Genomic DNA, 18,464 nt, shown 5'->3' with positions numbered 1-18,464 from the left:
CATGTTACGAAACTCAGAGGGACTCATCTTGGGCATCATCAAAACTGACAATGATCTGACCTTTCTGCATGAAGAAGATTTGATGGATATTGTTGAACTGACAATTCCAGAAAACCACCCTCATTATCGAATTTTGTCAATCTTTCAGCAAAGAGCAGGAACGTTCAGAGTGGAGAGAAGACAAGGAGCCTATGATGCAAAAAGAAGATAAAGATCTTAGAATAGGTTTTGATGTGTAATGTCTTCGGACAAAATTTTGAATATGTAATTGCTTGACTTTTTGAATATGTAAAAATTTGATTTTGATTTGATGTGTATTTTAACTAAGTGTATGTAACTGTAGAAGTGTTTTGGGACAACCGAGGTGTTCCAATCTAGGGGGAGATTGCTGAGTCAAAGATTTGACCTAAGAGAAGTACAAGGAAGATTGGAATCTTCTCAACATCCTCAGAAATCTCTAAGTATGGAATCCGAGCACACTTGGATTCTCGGGCAGGGTTTTCTTACCCTAGCAAGGTATTTTGTCCATCGGGCAAGGTTATCTTCTAGAAATCTTCTTTTGCGTATATCCAAGCAGGGTTCACTACGTCTAGCAAGTTTGTTCTTCATAGTCGAGCAAGGTTTTCTTCCGATAAGCTCTTGGCTAACCAAGCTCATGAAGCCAAGTAATTGGAAGATCAGGTAAGGTATTCATTAATAAAACAGTGGTCCGAGCAGGCTTGATGAGTAATGAAATATCTCAAGTTACATCGGGCAGGGTTCAACTCAAGCAGGCTACAGTGTTACCAAGCACACTTTTCTTTGCTAATAAGCTATTTCCTAGCAAGGAGTTGAAGGGATCATTGAAGAACAAGGTTGCTCGTTAGATCATATCGGGCAAAGTTTAACATGATCAAGAAGATTGAAGTCTTCTAGGTGAGTATTTTCTTAGAAAAATACTCTAAGTAAAGTCTACCCGGAGAACTGTTCCCGAGCACAATTCAAGGTTACCAGGTCTACCCGTAGAAGACAAAAGGCACAAAGCCTACTCGGTGAAGACAACTTATGCAAAGTCTACCCAAAAGACCTGTTTTTACACTTAGTATAGTTTTGAATATGTAATTTGAATATGTATTATCTATTTAAGGTTTCTAGAAGGAATGACAGCTCTTAGGAGGTGTCAGGCCTATAAAAAGAATATTTTAGGGCACGCCTCCTACGGACAAGCCAATTAATTCTGAGAGAATATTTGTGAGCGTGACGGCTGTCATAGAATCGTACGGATATAACTTTCCAACCATGAAACCCTAAATCGATTAACATTTGAATGACTTGTTTATATGAATGGAAATCTTTTGAGTGATTCTTGTGTGTTAGTTACCTTTCATTAATCTTTTAGCAACTACATTGTTTGTTATTGATTCCGCCTTTAACAAACGGTTTTCTTTCCCAAAATAACAACTGTCATTAACTCTCTTGTCGACACATTTAATGTGTGAGTTATGACTTGATTGCGAGTGTGTGGGTGATTATACGGGACCGACATTTCACCATTTTCAGAATCTTCTCGAATTGATTCTCGTCTCCCTCATTTTGCTCTGTTTACTTTCTAATTTCTCTGTTTAAATGGCCTCTCGGTGTGAAGAAAGCGACGGCGATAGTGTGGTTTTTCATGGGAGTTGAATAGATAGGTAGGAGAAGCTGGAGAGGTTGTAGGGCAGGTGAGTGGTGGTTGTGGGCGGCTATGACGTGGTGGTCGGAGAGGTAGTGGTTGTGGCATTACGGGCGGCTATGGCGGTCGGGGTCTGTACTTGCAGGAGCATATTTTAGTGGTGGGTTTAAAAAAACATAATAATAATAATAATAATAATAATAATAATAATAATAATAATAATAAATTGGTACAAAGACTCATTTACACCCCTAATCTTCAGGAATCATCTTGCATCAGCATCCCGCTTTCGACATTTCATTGATTCCTTCTTTGATAGCCAATCAGCCCCACATCCACACCCCAACCCGACCAGATCCCTTATTAAACTCATAACCAAATCAAAAAAACGAATCAAGTATACACCAAATTATAACCCCACTTGTTTACTTTATGTAAAACCTAGCACATTCATTTTGCAAGATTAGGGTATAAATTGATTGGTTCTTTGGTTCAATTTAATCGTTGTAAAAAACTCATGTCCAACTGCCAATTAATGTTTTGTAAACAGTAAACCAAACCAACAGATTAACTAGATGAACCAAACCAGCCAACCACTTAAAACCAGTTAGGTTTGGTAGTTTAACAATTTAAAAGCGTTTTTTTTATTATTCAAAATCATCAGCTTACATTCATATCATGAAATGTTAAGACGGTTTACAAAAACAATACACTCTAAACCCATAAACCTGTTTTTCTAACCGTAAACCATGCCCACCAGTTAAACATGGCAAAACGCCTCAAACTAAACGGTTCGATTGGTCTAACAATTAAGCGGCAAACAAGCCTTCGCAACACAATATCAAAGAACCAATTATCAAGTGAACATAAAAACTTTTAAGGCATTTTCAAATCAGCCTTCAACACAAAAATGTCAAATTAACCATGCAAGCTAACCGTAAACCATGGGCCAAACCAGTTAAACATGTCGATTGGCTCCAACATAGACGATTCAACTGGTTTCATCCGATATTAATTTACAACCAAAACTAAAAGCTTGTAATAATCCTTCATAAGTCATAATCCCGATTTTGGGAATATATAATGGTATATCTGTTTTGAATCAATGAAAGTAAATACTAGCATCTGCAAATCCAGTTTTGCCCAACAATGAAGAGGCAAACAAGCCTTCGCAACACATGAATCAAGTGTAGATAATAACTTTAAAAACAAAAGATTTTCAATTTACAAGACTAAAAGTTCATTTCTAATGTCGAATTACCAATGGAATTAAAATGACTAATCGGCTCAACGAATGGAATTGAATAATCTCGAACAATGATACAAGTAACAAAATTAATTAATCTGTTCTCAGCAAGATATACAAGGAAATGATACAATATTAATAATCACAATCTATGTAAAAACCAATCAGAGAAGGCCGAACAAGACGAAGAAGCCGAGTAAAATAAGCCAAAGAATATGAACCAACAAAAGAGCCTGACCTGATACCTCCCCCGTACCCCCATTCTCAAAATCACAAAAGCCTTGCTTGGCAACCCGAACACCGGCGCAATGGGCCTCGGAGCAGCCGCACCAATAGGTGACGTTATCGACACCGCAGACGGGATCAGGGCGAAAGCACTTGACGGGGCAGGAGCCAGGGGAATTGGGGCAGAGGTCATCGGAGGGTAACCGGAGAACGGTGGTCGGAGAGGCGGTGACGGAGACGGCGATGGTGATGATGAGGAGGAGGATTGGTGGTGCCGACATGATGGATCGGCGTGCTTCCGGGTGGGGGGGGGGGTGGAAGCTCACCAACAACAAGATCGGCCGGGAATTAGGGGGGAAGATTGTGATCGATCGATCGATGAGAATTAGGGTTTGAAATCGGGGGATTTGAACAAGAAATAAAGAAATTTGTGTTTGTGAATGTATTTGATTTTGGGCCGTTGGTTGGAAGCTACACTAAACTTTAACTTTACTTTCGACTGGTTCAATGATTGTATGTTTGTATTCTTACGCCAGCCTTGCGTTAATTTATTATTCTTTCTTTTTTAAAGTTTCGAGATTCTTGCTTTTCTATGAGGTCTCACTTTTTAACACGATATACAACACGTTTGTTAGATACACCTGTGTTTCCAAAATACTCATTTAATCCTTCACGGATTGTACGGTGTTTTCAAAAAATGTGTTTTTTTTTGTCTTTTTGTCTTTTTTTATCATTTTATTGTTTTTTTTTGTCTTTTGTTTTTTTTTTTACTTTTTGTTTTTTTTTATTTCTTCATTTTGTTTGTTTTGTTTTTTTGTTAGTCTGGTGTAACCATTTTTTGATCGGGGCAGATCATTACAACGAAACAAGAATTTTAAAATTGAAAACGAGCAAAATAAACAGAACGAGATTTATATAATAATAATAATAATAATAATAATAAATACATAACGAGTTCTGTTTGTTTTGTTTTATTGTTAGTCGGGTGTAACCATTTTTTGATCGGTTTTAAAGTTACAACGAAACAACAATTTTAAAAATTGAAAACGAACAAAATAAACAGAACGAGATTTATATAATAATAATAATAATTAATACATTACGAGTTCCAAAAAAACGAAACGAGTTCCACGAAACGAGTTCGAGAAAAAGAAACAACATACAAAAACAAATCTAAAATGCAGCACCACCCACGTCATCATCGCCTGACGTGCTCCCCTCATGGTCGAAAATTGGCGTTTGTGTTGTGTACCGGTCACCATGTTGTTGGGCACACATAAACCCAACCATCCAAGTCATCTGACTACGGAGCTATGACACTCCACGCTCTACTCTCCATAGCTGGAAGTTAGTGGCCGCATCCAAACGCACGTCGCGATATGTACGCGGAATGTGTTGCGGAACCTGATGTGGTGATTGTTATGAACACGATAAAATAACGTTAATAACACGAAGGTACAAAAAGAAATTAAACGATAAAATAGAACGTACCTGATCATCGTCCTCGCCCTCACCGTCCGCAATGTCAACCGCTGTCACACCCCGGTCGTAATTGGCGGAAAAACCGAGGCGTGGCGACGGGGTCGTGATTGATTGAGCACAATAGATTTAAAAGTCTAAATGCATAAACTTAAAACATGTCAACATTTCAACAATTCAACAGGTAGCAAATTCGTTCCATTACAACGGATAATGCTAACATCAATCCTAAATGTCTTCCATCTAAGGCCTCTATCAGCTATTTGCTACTTCCTGCTTCATTTCCTGAAAACATGTAACAAAAACGTCAACTACATAAAGTAGATGAGTGAATTCATAGGTTTAAGGAAAAATGGATTATACACAAGCATACTAGACTAAGTTGTAGGGGTTTATATATAGGGTGTACCATCGGCTAACCCACCACTCCTACAACTTATCCTACCATGCTTGGGTATAAAGCCCGGTTTTGAAAAGGTTTGTAAGACAAGACAAGCGTACCAGACTAGGTTGTAGGGGTTTATATATAGGGTGTACCATCGGCTAACCCTCCACTCCTACAACCTACTCTGCTAAGCTTGTTTATATTTGTAAATCCAAGGTATAAAGATAGGTCAACTAATAATGTAGTGATAAGCCCTACACAAGCATACTAGGCTAAGTTGTAGGGGTTTATGTATAGGGTGTACCATCGGCTAACCCACCACTCCTACAACATATCCTACTATGCTTGGGTATGCTTATCAACTCAACCAAGACTGCAAGAGTTATGTATAATGATCCCATGTATTGTTCCCATGCATACAGGTGTAATGATATCAAGGATATATGTATAAAGATACCAAAGAATCATATGTAACCATGTCTTGATGATAATGATGATAATGCATAATGATCACACGAGACCTGACATCAACCCACACAAGACCACACGATGCTACTTGATTTCCATGATGGTAACCCAAATCGATCACTTTGGATACCATAAGAGAATTCTAAAGCGTCCACTTTAGTATCTCTTGGATTCCTAATCGATCACTTAGGAAATCCTTCGGATTCTTAATCGAACACTTTAAGAACCCCATAGGTCACGTGTATTCTAAATCGAACACTTTAGAATCCCACATCTAGTGACGGCCTGTCTACCAATCGACCACTTGGAGACCAAACATATGCACTAGTGTGACCTATACTGCCTATGTTCACACGACCACTAGACTGTCCAATGAATGATGTGTTTTCATGATAATGTATAACGGGCACATGACTTTGATTTCCAAACGTCCATTGTTCCCTAAGCGATCAATGATTCCCATGTTTACTCCTGAATAACTGATTAGACATACACAACTTCCGAGAAAGTTAAGGTATGAGTAACCTGCCATGATTACTTATTTCCCCAATGTTCATTGTTTGCAAAAGATTTGCCAAGAATGTCTATGATAAAGAATGTTTGAATAAATGAGTTTTGTCAAAACGTGTACAGTTACCATGTTTCCACCCCAATGATTTGAAAAGCTTAAAAGAAAAAGGGGGCTATGAACTCACCTTGTTGGCTAAGTATGGTTGCTAGGGTGGTCGAGTGCTGCCAAACGTCGATCCTCTAAGTCTAGACAAGGACATAATAGGTTAACAACACGCTTTAAGTCTAAGAGTATAAGCCTACGCGACCTCGAGCAAAAACCAAGTTTTAAAGTTGAAAACAAGCTGATTCTGGCACATTCGGTCGAATAAGGGCAGGTTCGATCGAATCAGCTACTTGTTCGGTCGAATATGGTACTGGTTCGGTCAAAGGGGCTGGGAAGAACACGTTCAGTCGATTGAGGACTCGTTCGGTCGAGTAGGATGTACATTCGGTCGAATACAATCGTATTCGGTCGAATGTGTATTCTGATTCGGTTAGTCTGTTCGTTTGCCCACTGGTTCGACCGAATGGTCTCCTGTTCGACCGAATAGGAGATGGTTCGACCGAATAGGGGTCAGGTTCGATTGGTCTATTCGACCGAATAGGGCCTATTCGACTCCTTCAAGCCGGATGACGGAGAAACCTATGGGATTTTGACGATTTTCATGATTTTTCGCCCAAAATCAATGTTTTATACATGGAAATGCTCGGAATCCATAGGGCTATTGATTCCTAACGTTTATAACAACAAAAGTATGCTTTTTGACACCAAAAATGACGATTTTTGACCAAGAACACACTTGAAACATAAGTTGGGGTTTTTGCTCGATTCGGGGCCGGATTTGATGATAAAAAAAACGTATGATTTTCAAGAAGATCTTACCAAAAACAACAATAAACAGATTGGTGAACTCGAATTTTGGATTGAACAACTTTCTCTCACTACTCTCTCTCTAGAATTGGGGTGTTTGGGTGTGGGTGTGGAAGAGATGAAAGAAAATGGTGGAGTTTGTTCTTGCACTACGCTTATATACTCGGTTCTATCGGGTTCGGGTTTCGGTTACCTACGGGTCAAGGCTAGCTGAGTTCATAAGTTTTAACGAGCTAGAACTTTTCAGTAAAAATTTTATAAAAATCATTTTTCAAGTAATCGCTTGAAATCTTTTTAAATAAAAACCTTTTATTTTTCGAAAACACAAAATTAATATTTTTCAAACATAAAAGTTCTTTTTATGAAATAAACATTTTAGCTGAAATAAACAGATTTTCCAATGATATGGATTCCGAACTTATCGTCCAGAACCCAAAGTGTATAGTTTCCGATGATTTCTTGATTTTAGTTTACCAGTCAAATTCCAGGGCGTTACATCCTCCCCAACTTAGAGGAATTTCGTCCCGAAATTTAGATTTTTAGTATACTTGATGCAACGATGATTAAGATTACATGATCCCATGATGACCACTATGCGCCACTACTTCTAATATTCGTCTCAGATACCACCCAAATCAAGCTGAAGGGGCTTATATATAGGGTGTACCGGCGGCTAACCCACCACTCCTTCAACCTTACTTGAGTGTTTCCTTCGACTCCTATTAGGTCAATGACACACAGGACGACACACTATTTTCCACTACAAGGCATCACCCTCAAGCTTTACATCAGACATATTCATTTCGGATTGAAGGGGTTTATATATAGGGTGTACCAGCGGCTAACCCACCACTCCTTCAATCTTCTGTGAATAATTCCCTCAATAATTCTTGAATTTAATGTCTCACAGCTGCCACGCTAACTATAAGTCCCTAATTCCAAGTTTCGCTTCAGACATATTCAACTCGTGCTGAAGGGGTTTATATATAGGGTGTACCTGCGGCTAACTCACCACTCCTTCAACCTTTGTCGAATAATTCCCTACACGAACCTTGAGTTCACGACTCCTAGTTGCACAATAGCATATTGCTTATACACGTATACACCTGTGACCTTGATGCAATTATATTCCGGACTATAATTACGAGCTCACCTTGTATCAATGTATAAACTCTATTGCGTGCGGCTAGAAAATTTGACACGACACCACACACATACACACAACCATGCTCCATGAATGCTAGAATGATGACAAATTTTGGCTTAAATGATGTATAAATTCCCCAAGGTTTATATGATTGAGTAGATATGACTTGTGCTTCCCAGCATGAGCCCTGAGTAGCCAAAATTTGTGGATGCAAATAAAAGAATACTTATAAGCATAACAAGGCAACATGATATTCATTGAATAACACAGTTATTTGATACATGCTGCAGATTTATATTGACTTCTAGACAATTAGATTACAAGAATATAGACTAAGAGAACAGATGAGGGTATTTCTCCTTCATCTGATCTTCGCGTTCCCATGTAAACTCGGGTCCGCGTTTGTTATTCCATCGAACTTTCACAAGCGGTATGCGGCTACGCTTGGTCTTCTTGACCTCGCGATCCATGATCTCGACGGGTTCTTCAACGAAAAGCAGATTGTCGCTAATTCGAACCTCGTCGACGGGAATGTGAAGGGCCTCGTCAACAAGACACTTCTTTAATTGCGAAACATGAAAAACGTTGTGAACTCTACTGAGTTCCGGTGGCAGCTCAAGACGATAGGCAACTGGTCCGATCCTTTCAAGGATTTTGAATGGTCTAACATACCTAGGAGCGAACTTTCTCTTCTTCCCGAAACGGACTATGCCCTTCCAGGGGGAAACTTTCAGCATGACACGGTCACCAACTTGAAACTCGAGTGGCTTGCGTCGTTTGTCGGCGTAGTACTTATGCCGGCAACGAGCGTCTTTGAGTCGCTGTTGAATGAAAGCAATTTGATCGGTTGTCTCCTGTATTAGTTCGGGGCCGATGATCTGTGAATCCCCGGTCTCGGACCAACCCAAGGGAGAGCGACACTTGCGGCCGTAAAGAGCTTCAAACGGCGCGCATTTAATGGTAGCGTGGTAACTATTGTTGTAAGAAAATTCTGCCAGTGGCAGATGAGCTTCCCAACTACTACCGAAATCGAGGATACAAGCTCTCAACATGTCTTCTAGGGTTTGTATGGTCTTCTCGCTCTGCCCATCAGTTTCTGGATGATAGGAAGAGCTAAGCTTCACACTTGTCCCAAAGGCCTTTTGCAAAGATTTCCAGAACCTGGAAGAAAAACTGCTGTCACGATCAGACGTGATGCCCTTAGGCACACCGTGACGGGAAACGATCTCACGAATGTATACCCGCGCCAACTTTTCCGTAGTGTAGTCTTCACGAACCGGGATAAAGTGGGCGGATTTTGTTAGAATGTCCACAATAACCCAAATTGAGTCATGACCGCTAGGCGTCCGTGGTAGCTTGGTGATGAAATCCATAGCTAACTCTTCCCACTTCCACTGAGGAATAATAGGTTGTTGAAGTAGCCCAGACGGCCTTTGATGCTCTGTCTTGACTCGCGAACAAGTCAAACATCTCATCACGTACGAAGCGATATCTTTCTTCATCCCGAGCCACCAATAATGGGGTTTAAGATCTTGATTCATCTTGTTGCTGCCTGGATGAATCGAGTATCTGGACTTGTGGGCTTCATTTAGAATAAGCGTCCGAAGAGGCTCAGAGTTCGGGATCCACGCTCGGTCAAGAAAATAGAGGATGCCGTCTGACTTGGTTTCGAATTTCTGCTCGGCTCCACATGACAAAACGCCCTTGAGATCACCATTCACAAGCGCTTGATTCTGAGCTTCACGAATTAAGGAAGGAAGGTTGGATTGAATCCGAATAGAGTACAGCTGGGTCCTTTCTTTACGACTCAATGCGTCAGCCACCACATTAGCCTTTCCCGGGTGGTAGCGAATTTCACAATCGTAATCGCTGAAAAGTTCGACCCAGCGTCGCTGCCTCATGTTCAACTCTTTCTGATTGAGGATGTGTTGTAAGCTCTTGTGATCGGTAAAAATGACACACTTTGTACCGTACAGGTAATGTCTCCAGATTTTTAGGGCAAACACCACTGCACCCAGCTCCAGGTCATGTGTGGCGTAGTTCTTCTCGTGCACCTTGAGTTGTCGAGAAGCGTAAGCGATGACCTTCCCTCGTTGCATTAAAACGCAACCGAGGCCCTGATTCGAAGCATCGCAATAAACGGTAAAGTCATCGTCACCTTCCGGAAGTGATAGAATCGGTGCATGGCAAAGCTTATTCTTCAGAGTTTGGAAAGCTTCCTCTTGATCTTGTCCCCACACGAAAGGTTCCCCTTTCTGGGTCAAAGTGGTTAAAGGCAAGGCAATCCTGGAGAAGTTTGAGATAAATCGGCGGGTAGTAACCGGCCAGACCAAGAAATGAACGGATTTCGGTAGGTGTTTTAGGCGCTACCCAATTTCTGATGGCTTCTATCTTGGAAGGGTCGACGTGAATGCCGTCGACATTGATGACATGTCCCAAGAATTGAACTTCCCTTAGCCAAAATTCACACTTGGAGAACTTGGCATATAGTTGCTCTTTCCTGAGAAGCTCCAAAATAAGCCTGAGATGAAGCTCATGATCGGTCCTCGAACGAGAATAAATGAGAATATCGTCTATGAAAACAATGACAAACTGATCAAGATATGGACGGCAGACGCGATTCATCAGATCCATGAAGATGGCGGGAGCATTGGTCATTCCAAAAGGCATAACCATGAACTCGTAATGACCATAACGAGTTCGGAACGCAGTTTTCGGGATATCCTCTTCCAGAACACGCAACTGATGGTAACCAGAACGCAGATCGATCTTAGAGAAAAACGTAACACCCTGGAGCTGATCAAAGAGATCATCAATTCTCGGTAACGGGTACCGATTTTTGATGGTGAGTTTATTAAGCTCCCGGTAGTCAATGCACATACGGAAAGTCCCGTCCTTCTTTTTGACGAAGAGTACTGGGGCTCCCCATGGAGACGAGCTAGGGCGAATGAATCCCTTGCTAAGAAGTTCTTGAAGCTGATTTGATAATTATTGATGTTCCGACGGAGCTAGACGATACGGTGCCTTAGCAATAGGGAGAGCACCAGGAATAAGATCGATACGAAATTCCACCTGCCTGCTAGGAGGAAGTCCAGGCAGATCTTCGGGAAAAACATCAGAAAATTCACGCACAACTGGAATGTCCTGCAGTCTCTTGTCTTCGGATTCCTTGAGAGTAACATGAGCTAGAAATGCAGGATACTTCTTTCGAAGGTACCGACTGGCCTTTAAGCAAGAGACGATCCTTAGGCATCCACCCGATTTTTCGCCTTGAATAGTTAGAATTTCGCCAGAAGGTAAAGGGATACGAATAAGTTTCTCGGCGCAGATTACTTCCGCGTGATTGCTGGACAGCCAGTCTATTCCCACAACTAGATCGAAGCTTCCAAGACGAAAAGGTATAAGGTCAATACTGAACGATGTGGTGACAAGAGTAAGGGTGCAATTTCGGATGACAGACTTCACTTGTTTGGACTCTCCACTAGCAAGTTCAATAGAAAAGGCAGGGTCCAACTCGGAAATTTTTAATTTCAGCAAAGGAACCAATTCGCAAGAAACAAAGCTCCTATCAGCTCCTGTATCAAATAGGACAGACACCCAGACTTGAGCTGTTCCCTGGTCAGACGGGCAGTGAGATCGATCGCTGCCTTAAGTGTAGTGGGGTCAACTCCAACCGCAATGCCCCTCATGGAGTCCGGAAGACCGCTGATGTATTGCTCGACAGCTGCGAGAAGCTGGGGGTAACCATATGGGGCACCAATAAGGAGAGTTCATGAAATCTCTCCGTGTACTTCATGTGATCCGCGCCCTTCATCATGTGCGCCCTAAACTCAGCCTCCAGTTTCTGGATCTCGGTTCTCGGAACGAACTCCTGCGTGACTAGCTCAACAAACTCAGCCCAGGGCAGGGCTAGGGCCGCGTCTCGTCCCCTGGTTCTTATCTCGTTATTCCACCACGTGAGAGCCCGTTTGTGGAACATACTCGTCGCGAATTTGACCCTGAGTTCATCCGGGCAGGAGCACATGTTGAATGAAGCTTCGACTTTCTCGAACCACTGGAGAAGTCTAGCGGCTCCCTCGGTTCCACTAAAACTTGTAGGCCTAGTGTTGGTAAAAGCCTAATTGAGCTTATCGGCCTGAAGAGTGGGATTCGGTTCTGGGGCTTGTGGTGCACCCGAGGTTCCTTCTTGCCTCATGTTGTTTACCAGACCCGGGAGAACTGCTGCAATTTGCTGCGCTATGAGGGCAGCGAGGTCAGCGGGGTCAGCATTGACGGAATGAGCGACGAGGAGGCATTCTATAAAAGAATAAGAATGCGCATTAGTTAAATTGAGAATAAAGAATAACTGGATAAGGAATTGCCAAAGAGTACATCGCTACTAGATTCACAGTTAATGATGCAACACGTAAGCACATAGCAAGCATATAAGTGTGGGCATGTGATAGTGATGCATGAATTATCTAGAGTCAAGGGTCCTAGGTTATAGTCTAGGTCGGTTTCCTAATTCCCTATAACCATTGGCTCTGATACCAATCTGTCACACCCCGGTCGTAATTGGCGGAAAAACCGAGGCGTGGCGACGGGGTCGTGATTGATTGAGCACAATAGATTTAAAAGTCTAAATGCATAAACTTAAAACATGTCAACATTTCAACAATTCAACAGGTAGCAAATTCGTTCCATTACAACGGATAATGCTAACATCAATCCTAAATGTCTTCCATCTAAGGCCTCTATCAGCTATTTGCTACTTCCTGCTTCATTTCCTGAAAACATGTAACAAAAACGTCAACTACATAAAGTAGATGAGTGAATTCATAGGTTTAAGGAAAAAGGAATTATACACAAGCATACTAGACTAAGTTGTAGGGGTTTATATATAGGGTGTACCATCGGCTAACCCACCACTCCTACAACTTATCCTACCATGCTTGGGTATAAAGCCTGGTTTTGAAAAGGTTTGTAAGACAAGACAAGCGTACCAGACTAGGTTGTAGGGGGTTTATATATAGGGTGTACCATCGGCTAACCCTCCACTCCTACAACTTACTATGCTAAGCTTGTTTATATTTGTAAATCCAAGGTATAAAGATAGGTCAACTAATAATGTAGTGATAAGCCCTACACAAGCATACTAGGCTAAGTTGTAGGGGTTTATGTATAGGGTGTACCATCGGCTAACCCACCACTCCTACAACATATCCTACTATGCTTGGGTATGCTTATCAACTCAACCAAGACTGCAAGAGTTATGTATAATGATCCCATGTATTGTTCCCATGCATACAGGTGTAATGATATCAAGGATATATGTATAAAGATACCAAAGAATCATATGTAACCATGTCTTGATGATAATGATGATAATGCATAATGATCACACGAGACCTGACATCAACCCACACAAGACCACACGATGCTACTTGATTTCCATGATGGTAACCCAAATCGATCACTTTGGATACCATAAGAGAATTCTAAAGCGTCCACTTTAGTATCTCTTGGATTCCTAATCGATCACTTAGGAAATCCTTCGGATTCTTAATCGAACACTTTAAGAACCCCATAGGTCACGTGTATTCTAAATCGAACACTTTAGAATCCCACATCTAGTGACGGCCTGTCTACCAATCGACCACTTGGAGACCAAACATATGCACTAGTGTGACCTATACTGCCTATGTTCACACGACCACTAGACTGTCCAATGAATGATGTGTTTTCATGATAATGTATAACGGGCACATGACTTTGATTTCCAAACGTCCATTGTTCCCTAAGCGATCAATGATTCCCATGTTTACTCCTGAATAACTGATTAGACATACACAACTTCCGAGAAAGTTAAGGTATGAGTAACCTGCCATGATTACTTGTTTCCCCAATGTTCATTGTTTGCAAAAGATTTGCCAAGAATGTCTATGATAAAGAATGTTTGAATAAATGAGTTTTGTCAAAACGTGTACAGTTACCATGTTTCCACCCCAATGATTTGAAAAGCTTAAAAGAAAAAGGGGGCTATGAACTCACCTTGTTGGCTAAGTATGGTTGCTAGGGTGGTCGAGTGCTGCCAAACGTCGATCCTCTAAGTCTAGACAAGGACATAATAGGTTAACAACACGCTTTAAGTCTAAGAGTATAAGCCTACGCGACCTCGAGCAAAAACCAAGTTTTAAAGTTGAAAACAAGCTGATTCTGGCACATTCGGTCGAATAAGGGCTAGGTTCGATCGAATCAGCTACTTGTTCGGTCGAATATGGTACTGGTTCGGTCAAAGGGGCTGGGAAGAACACGTTCAGTCGATTGAGGACTCGTTCGGTCGAGTAGGATGTACATTCGGTCGAATACAATCGTATTCGGTCGAATGTGTATTCTGATTCGGTTAGTCTGTTCGTTTGCCCACTGGTTCGACGTAATGGTCTCTTGTTCGACCGAATAGGAGATGGTTCGACCGAATAGGGGTCAGGTTCGATTGGTCTATTCGACCGAATAGGGCCTATTCGACTCCTTCAAGCCGGATGACGGAGAAACCTATGGGATTTTGACGATTTTCATGATTTTTCGCCCAAAATCAATGTTTTATACATGGAAATGCTCGGAATCCATAGGGCTATTGATTCCTAACGTTTATAACAACAAAAGTATGCTTTTTGACACCAAAAATGACGATTTTTGACCAAGAACACACTTGAAACATAAGTTGGGGTTTTTGCTCGATTCGGGGCCGGATTTGATGATAAAAAAAACGTATGATTTTCAAGAAGATCTTACCAAAAACAACAATAAACAGATTGGTGAACTCGAATTTTGGATTGAACAACTTTCTCTCACTACTCTCTCTCTAGAATTGGGGTGTTTGGGTGTGGGTGTGGAAGAGATGAAAGAAAATGGTGGAGTTTGTTCTTGCACTACGCTTATATACTCGGTTCTATCGGGTTCGGGTTTCGGTTACCTACGGGTCAAGGCTAGCTGAGTTCATAAGTTTTAACGAGCTAGAACTTTTCAGTAAAAATTTTATAAAAAATCATTTTTCAAGTAATCGCTTGAAATCTTTTTAAATAAAAACCTTTTATTTTTTGAAAACACAAAATTAATATTTTTCAAACATAAAAGTTCTTTTTATGAAATAACATTTTTAGCTGAAATAAACAGATTTTCCAATGATATGGATTCCGAACTTATTGTCCAGAACCCAAAGTGTATAGTTTCCGATGATTTCTTGATTTTAGTTTACCAGTCAAATTCCAGGGCCTTACAACCGCCACGTCCTGAATATGCACCTCCGGCTCCTCGATTGGCGAAGGCTCGACAAGTGGGACCTCGACGTAGGGTGGAGCATGTAGATCAGTGACCAGGTGCAACCGACTGTTAATCTTCGGGATGATATGCATGACCTGTGCCCGTGCACGGTCCAGAGGTCGCGGGCGAATCGGCGGCTGAATGGGTAGGGTATCCAGCCGGTCCGTGTAGCCCAAACTCATCGCAATCCGCGTAACGTACGTGCCACCGATCAACGACCCGCGACCCTGCCGGAATGGCGAATTAGTCGCCGAACGCGCGAGCTAGGTTGCAGTGTCTCCCCGTAAGACGGCATCGCAAAAAAAAAAAAAAACAGGTCACAGAGGTTGGAATGATCTGCCCCTGGTGACGACCCTGTATGGTAAAAGCGATGTGTAGGTACCTGTACAAAAATTATATTATATTATATTATATTATATTATATTATATTATATTATATTATATTATATATTATATTATATTATATTATATTATATTATATTATATTATATTATATTATATATATTATATTATATTATATTATATTATATTCAACGGGTCCTTGATGGATGAGGCTTGGGAGTCTGGGGCGTCGGTTGGCCAAGGAACATCGCTAATCGCCGTCCACCAACGCTTCAACACGTCACCTAGTGTCTCGTGTATGCTCTCCCTGTAAATAAGCTGGAGTAACTCTTGCGGCGTGTGCAAGCCGAGCACCAAAGCAAACTCCTTCATAAACAAATAACGGTCCTCCCCGAACATACGAAACCAAACCTCCGCCCGACTAGTATCTGCACCATCAAGCAACATCTGGACCTGCGGCTCTCCAGCCGGCCGTGGCCTGAAACAATATTAACACGTTTGTTAAATCTACTTTATAAGTTATTTGAAAAGAAAAAAAATAACTTAAAATGAACCTAGAGTAAAACTCTAGCGTAAGAGCCCGGTACGCTGGCTGGTCGGCGGTAAACAATTTTACCCATGGTGTATCAGTCCCAATAATTTGTTCTATCTTGTCTTCCACATGAACACTTTCTATAAAGTCCGTAGACAAGGTCGTGCCAGGTTGCAGCACCATACACCGAAGCTGCGTAAACCAGACATGGTAATCGGACTCTAGGTCAAAAGTCAAAGGCAAGTAGGTGAGTAGAAGCTCATCCCCTTCAATGTAGGTATTCACCATCTATATTTAAGATATAATATAATGTATAATTTTATTTTATTATAATTATATAATACAGATAACGGGTTTGTTAACATACACGTTTTCAAACCCGTTTTCCATTTCGTTTTCAAGCAAAGTTTATCAAACCCGTTTTCAAACCTGTTTATTAACCTCAAACCCTTAATCCAACCCATTTCAGTAACAAACCCATTTTCAAACCCGTTTGTTAACCTCAAACCTAAATTTAAACCGTTTCATTAACAAACCCGTTTGTTAACCTCAAACCCAAATTTAACCCGTTTCATTAACAAACTTGTCTTCAAACCCGTTTGTTAACCTCAAACCCAAATTTAAATGGGTTTCATTTTTAAACCTGTTTGTTAACCTCAAACCCAAATTTAACCCGTTTCATTATCAAACTAGTTTTCAAACCCGTTTGTTAACCTCAAACCCAAATTTAACCCGTTTCATTAACAAACCCGTTTGTTAACCTCAAACCCAAATTTAACCCGTTTCATTAACAAACCCGTTTTCAAACGCGATTGTTAACCTCAAACCCAAATTTAACTCGTTTCATTAACAAACCCATTTGTTAACCTCAAACCCAAATTTAACCCGTTTTGAAAAAAGTTTGCTAACCTAATACCCAAATCTAACCTCAAACCCTTAATCCAACCCGTTTTCAGACCTCAAACCCTAATACTTAATCTAAATAAAAAAATATATTAAACTAGAGTATAATACAAGTATTTTACTTACCTTGATGTTGTTGGGTCGGATCTCGAATAGCTTACGTCAAACGGAAACGGGTCAGACAGATGGGTGTGTGTTTGTTTTTGTTTGATAGTGTAACTGATGAGAGACGGAGAGATGTATCTGTGGGACTATCCGCCACGGATAGACCTCTCCGTGGCAGATTACTTTTTAAATTAAATCCGCCACGGATAGGTCTATCAGTGGCGGATTGATTTTAAAATAATATTATAAAATTTTTAAATATTTTGAGTAATATTTATACAAAATAAAACATGTTATATAATTTTTATATATTGTGAGTACCCTAATAATATTTATACAAAATCGTAGACTAATAATAATAACACAAATTTTATATTAAACCAATAAAAATTACAAATTTGAATAATTACATCAAAAAGCATCTATACAACGGCTATTTCCTAATAATCTTCGGGCTTATTAGCAGTTCTTCTGGATAACTACTCAAAAATATCATCTACATAGCAAATCTTTGCCGCAACATTCCAGCCACCGAGAAAGTTAGCAAATTTGTGTCGGTCACGGCACTCTAGTCGCCGGGATGTCAAATCTGGCATGATACACCATGTAACTTTAAATAATGTACCCTAAACAGGTACATTTATGCCCGCATATCTCCTCCTACAGCTGTGTCAGCCCTTGCTGATATTATCAAGTCACTGATCGGTTAACATCAACAAGGCGACAATTTGGGGTGACACTGAATTCATCAAAAACCAAAGATTATTAGATGAACCCCAAGTGGGTGCAGCGCTGAAATCTATGTTGATATTGGACAACCCAAGTAGGTTGATACGAGACTTTTTTATGTGGTTGACCAGTGCTGATCCCCACAATCCCCATAATCCCCGTTAACGACACTGTTGGGATTTATGAAGGCGGAACTACTAAAGTGTTCTGCCAGCTCTCGACAGCTGCACTGGTAGCACATATGTTCAAAATAGCATCTACACAGCCAACAAATGGTTTTATTTTGTAATAATAAAGGACTCCAAAATAGCATGTACATAGCCACCACTATTTCTGAACGAAATTATTATGCCTGTGTAAATGCTATTTTCGGACCCCGTCGTCATTAATTTTCCGCCAACATACGGTTTTATTTTGTAATAATAACGAACTCTAAAATAGCATTTACACAACCACCACTATTTCTGAACGAAATTATTATGGCTGTGTAGATGCTATTTTTGGACCATGTCGTCATTATTTTGCGGTGG

The 18,464-nt window shown here is 40.7% G+C and overlaps 1 protein-coding gene across 1 annotated transcript; it reads right to left on the bottom strand.

Annotated features, from left to right (window-relative positions):
• Positions 1-3,061: 3,061 nt before the first annotated feature.
• Positions 3,062-3,403, bottom strand: LOC143603119 (uncharacterized). The gene has a single exon (XM_077080020.1). The coding sequence runs from the start codon at positions 3,401-3,403 to the stop codon at positions 3,062-3,064; it is 342 nt and encodes a 113-aa protein (XP_076936135.1).
• Positions 3,404-18,464: the final 15,061 nt, after the last annotated feature.

Source organism: Bidens hawaiensis, unplaced genomic scaffold, assembly GCF_021521415.1.
Source record: "Bidens hawaiensis isolate Kalapana, Puna unplaced genomic scaffold, B.hawaiensis_p1.1 tig00060838_1, whole genome shotgun sequence".
Lineage (NCBI taxonomy): Eukaryota > Viridiplantae > Streptophyta > Magnoliopsida > Asterales > Asteraceae > Bidens > Bidens hawaiensis.
Note: the sequence above shows the minus strand (reverse complement) of the source record. Positions and strands in the feature narration are given on the sequence as shown.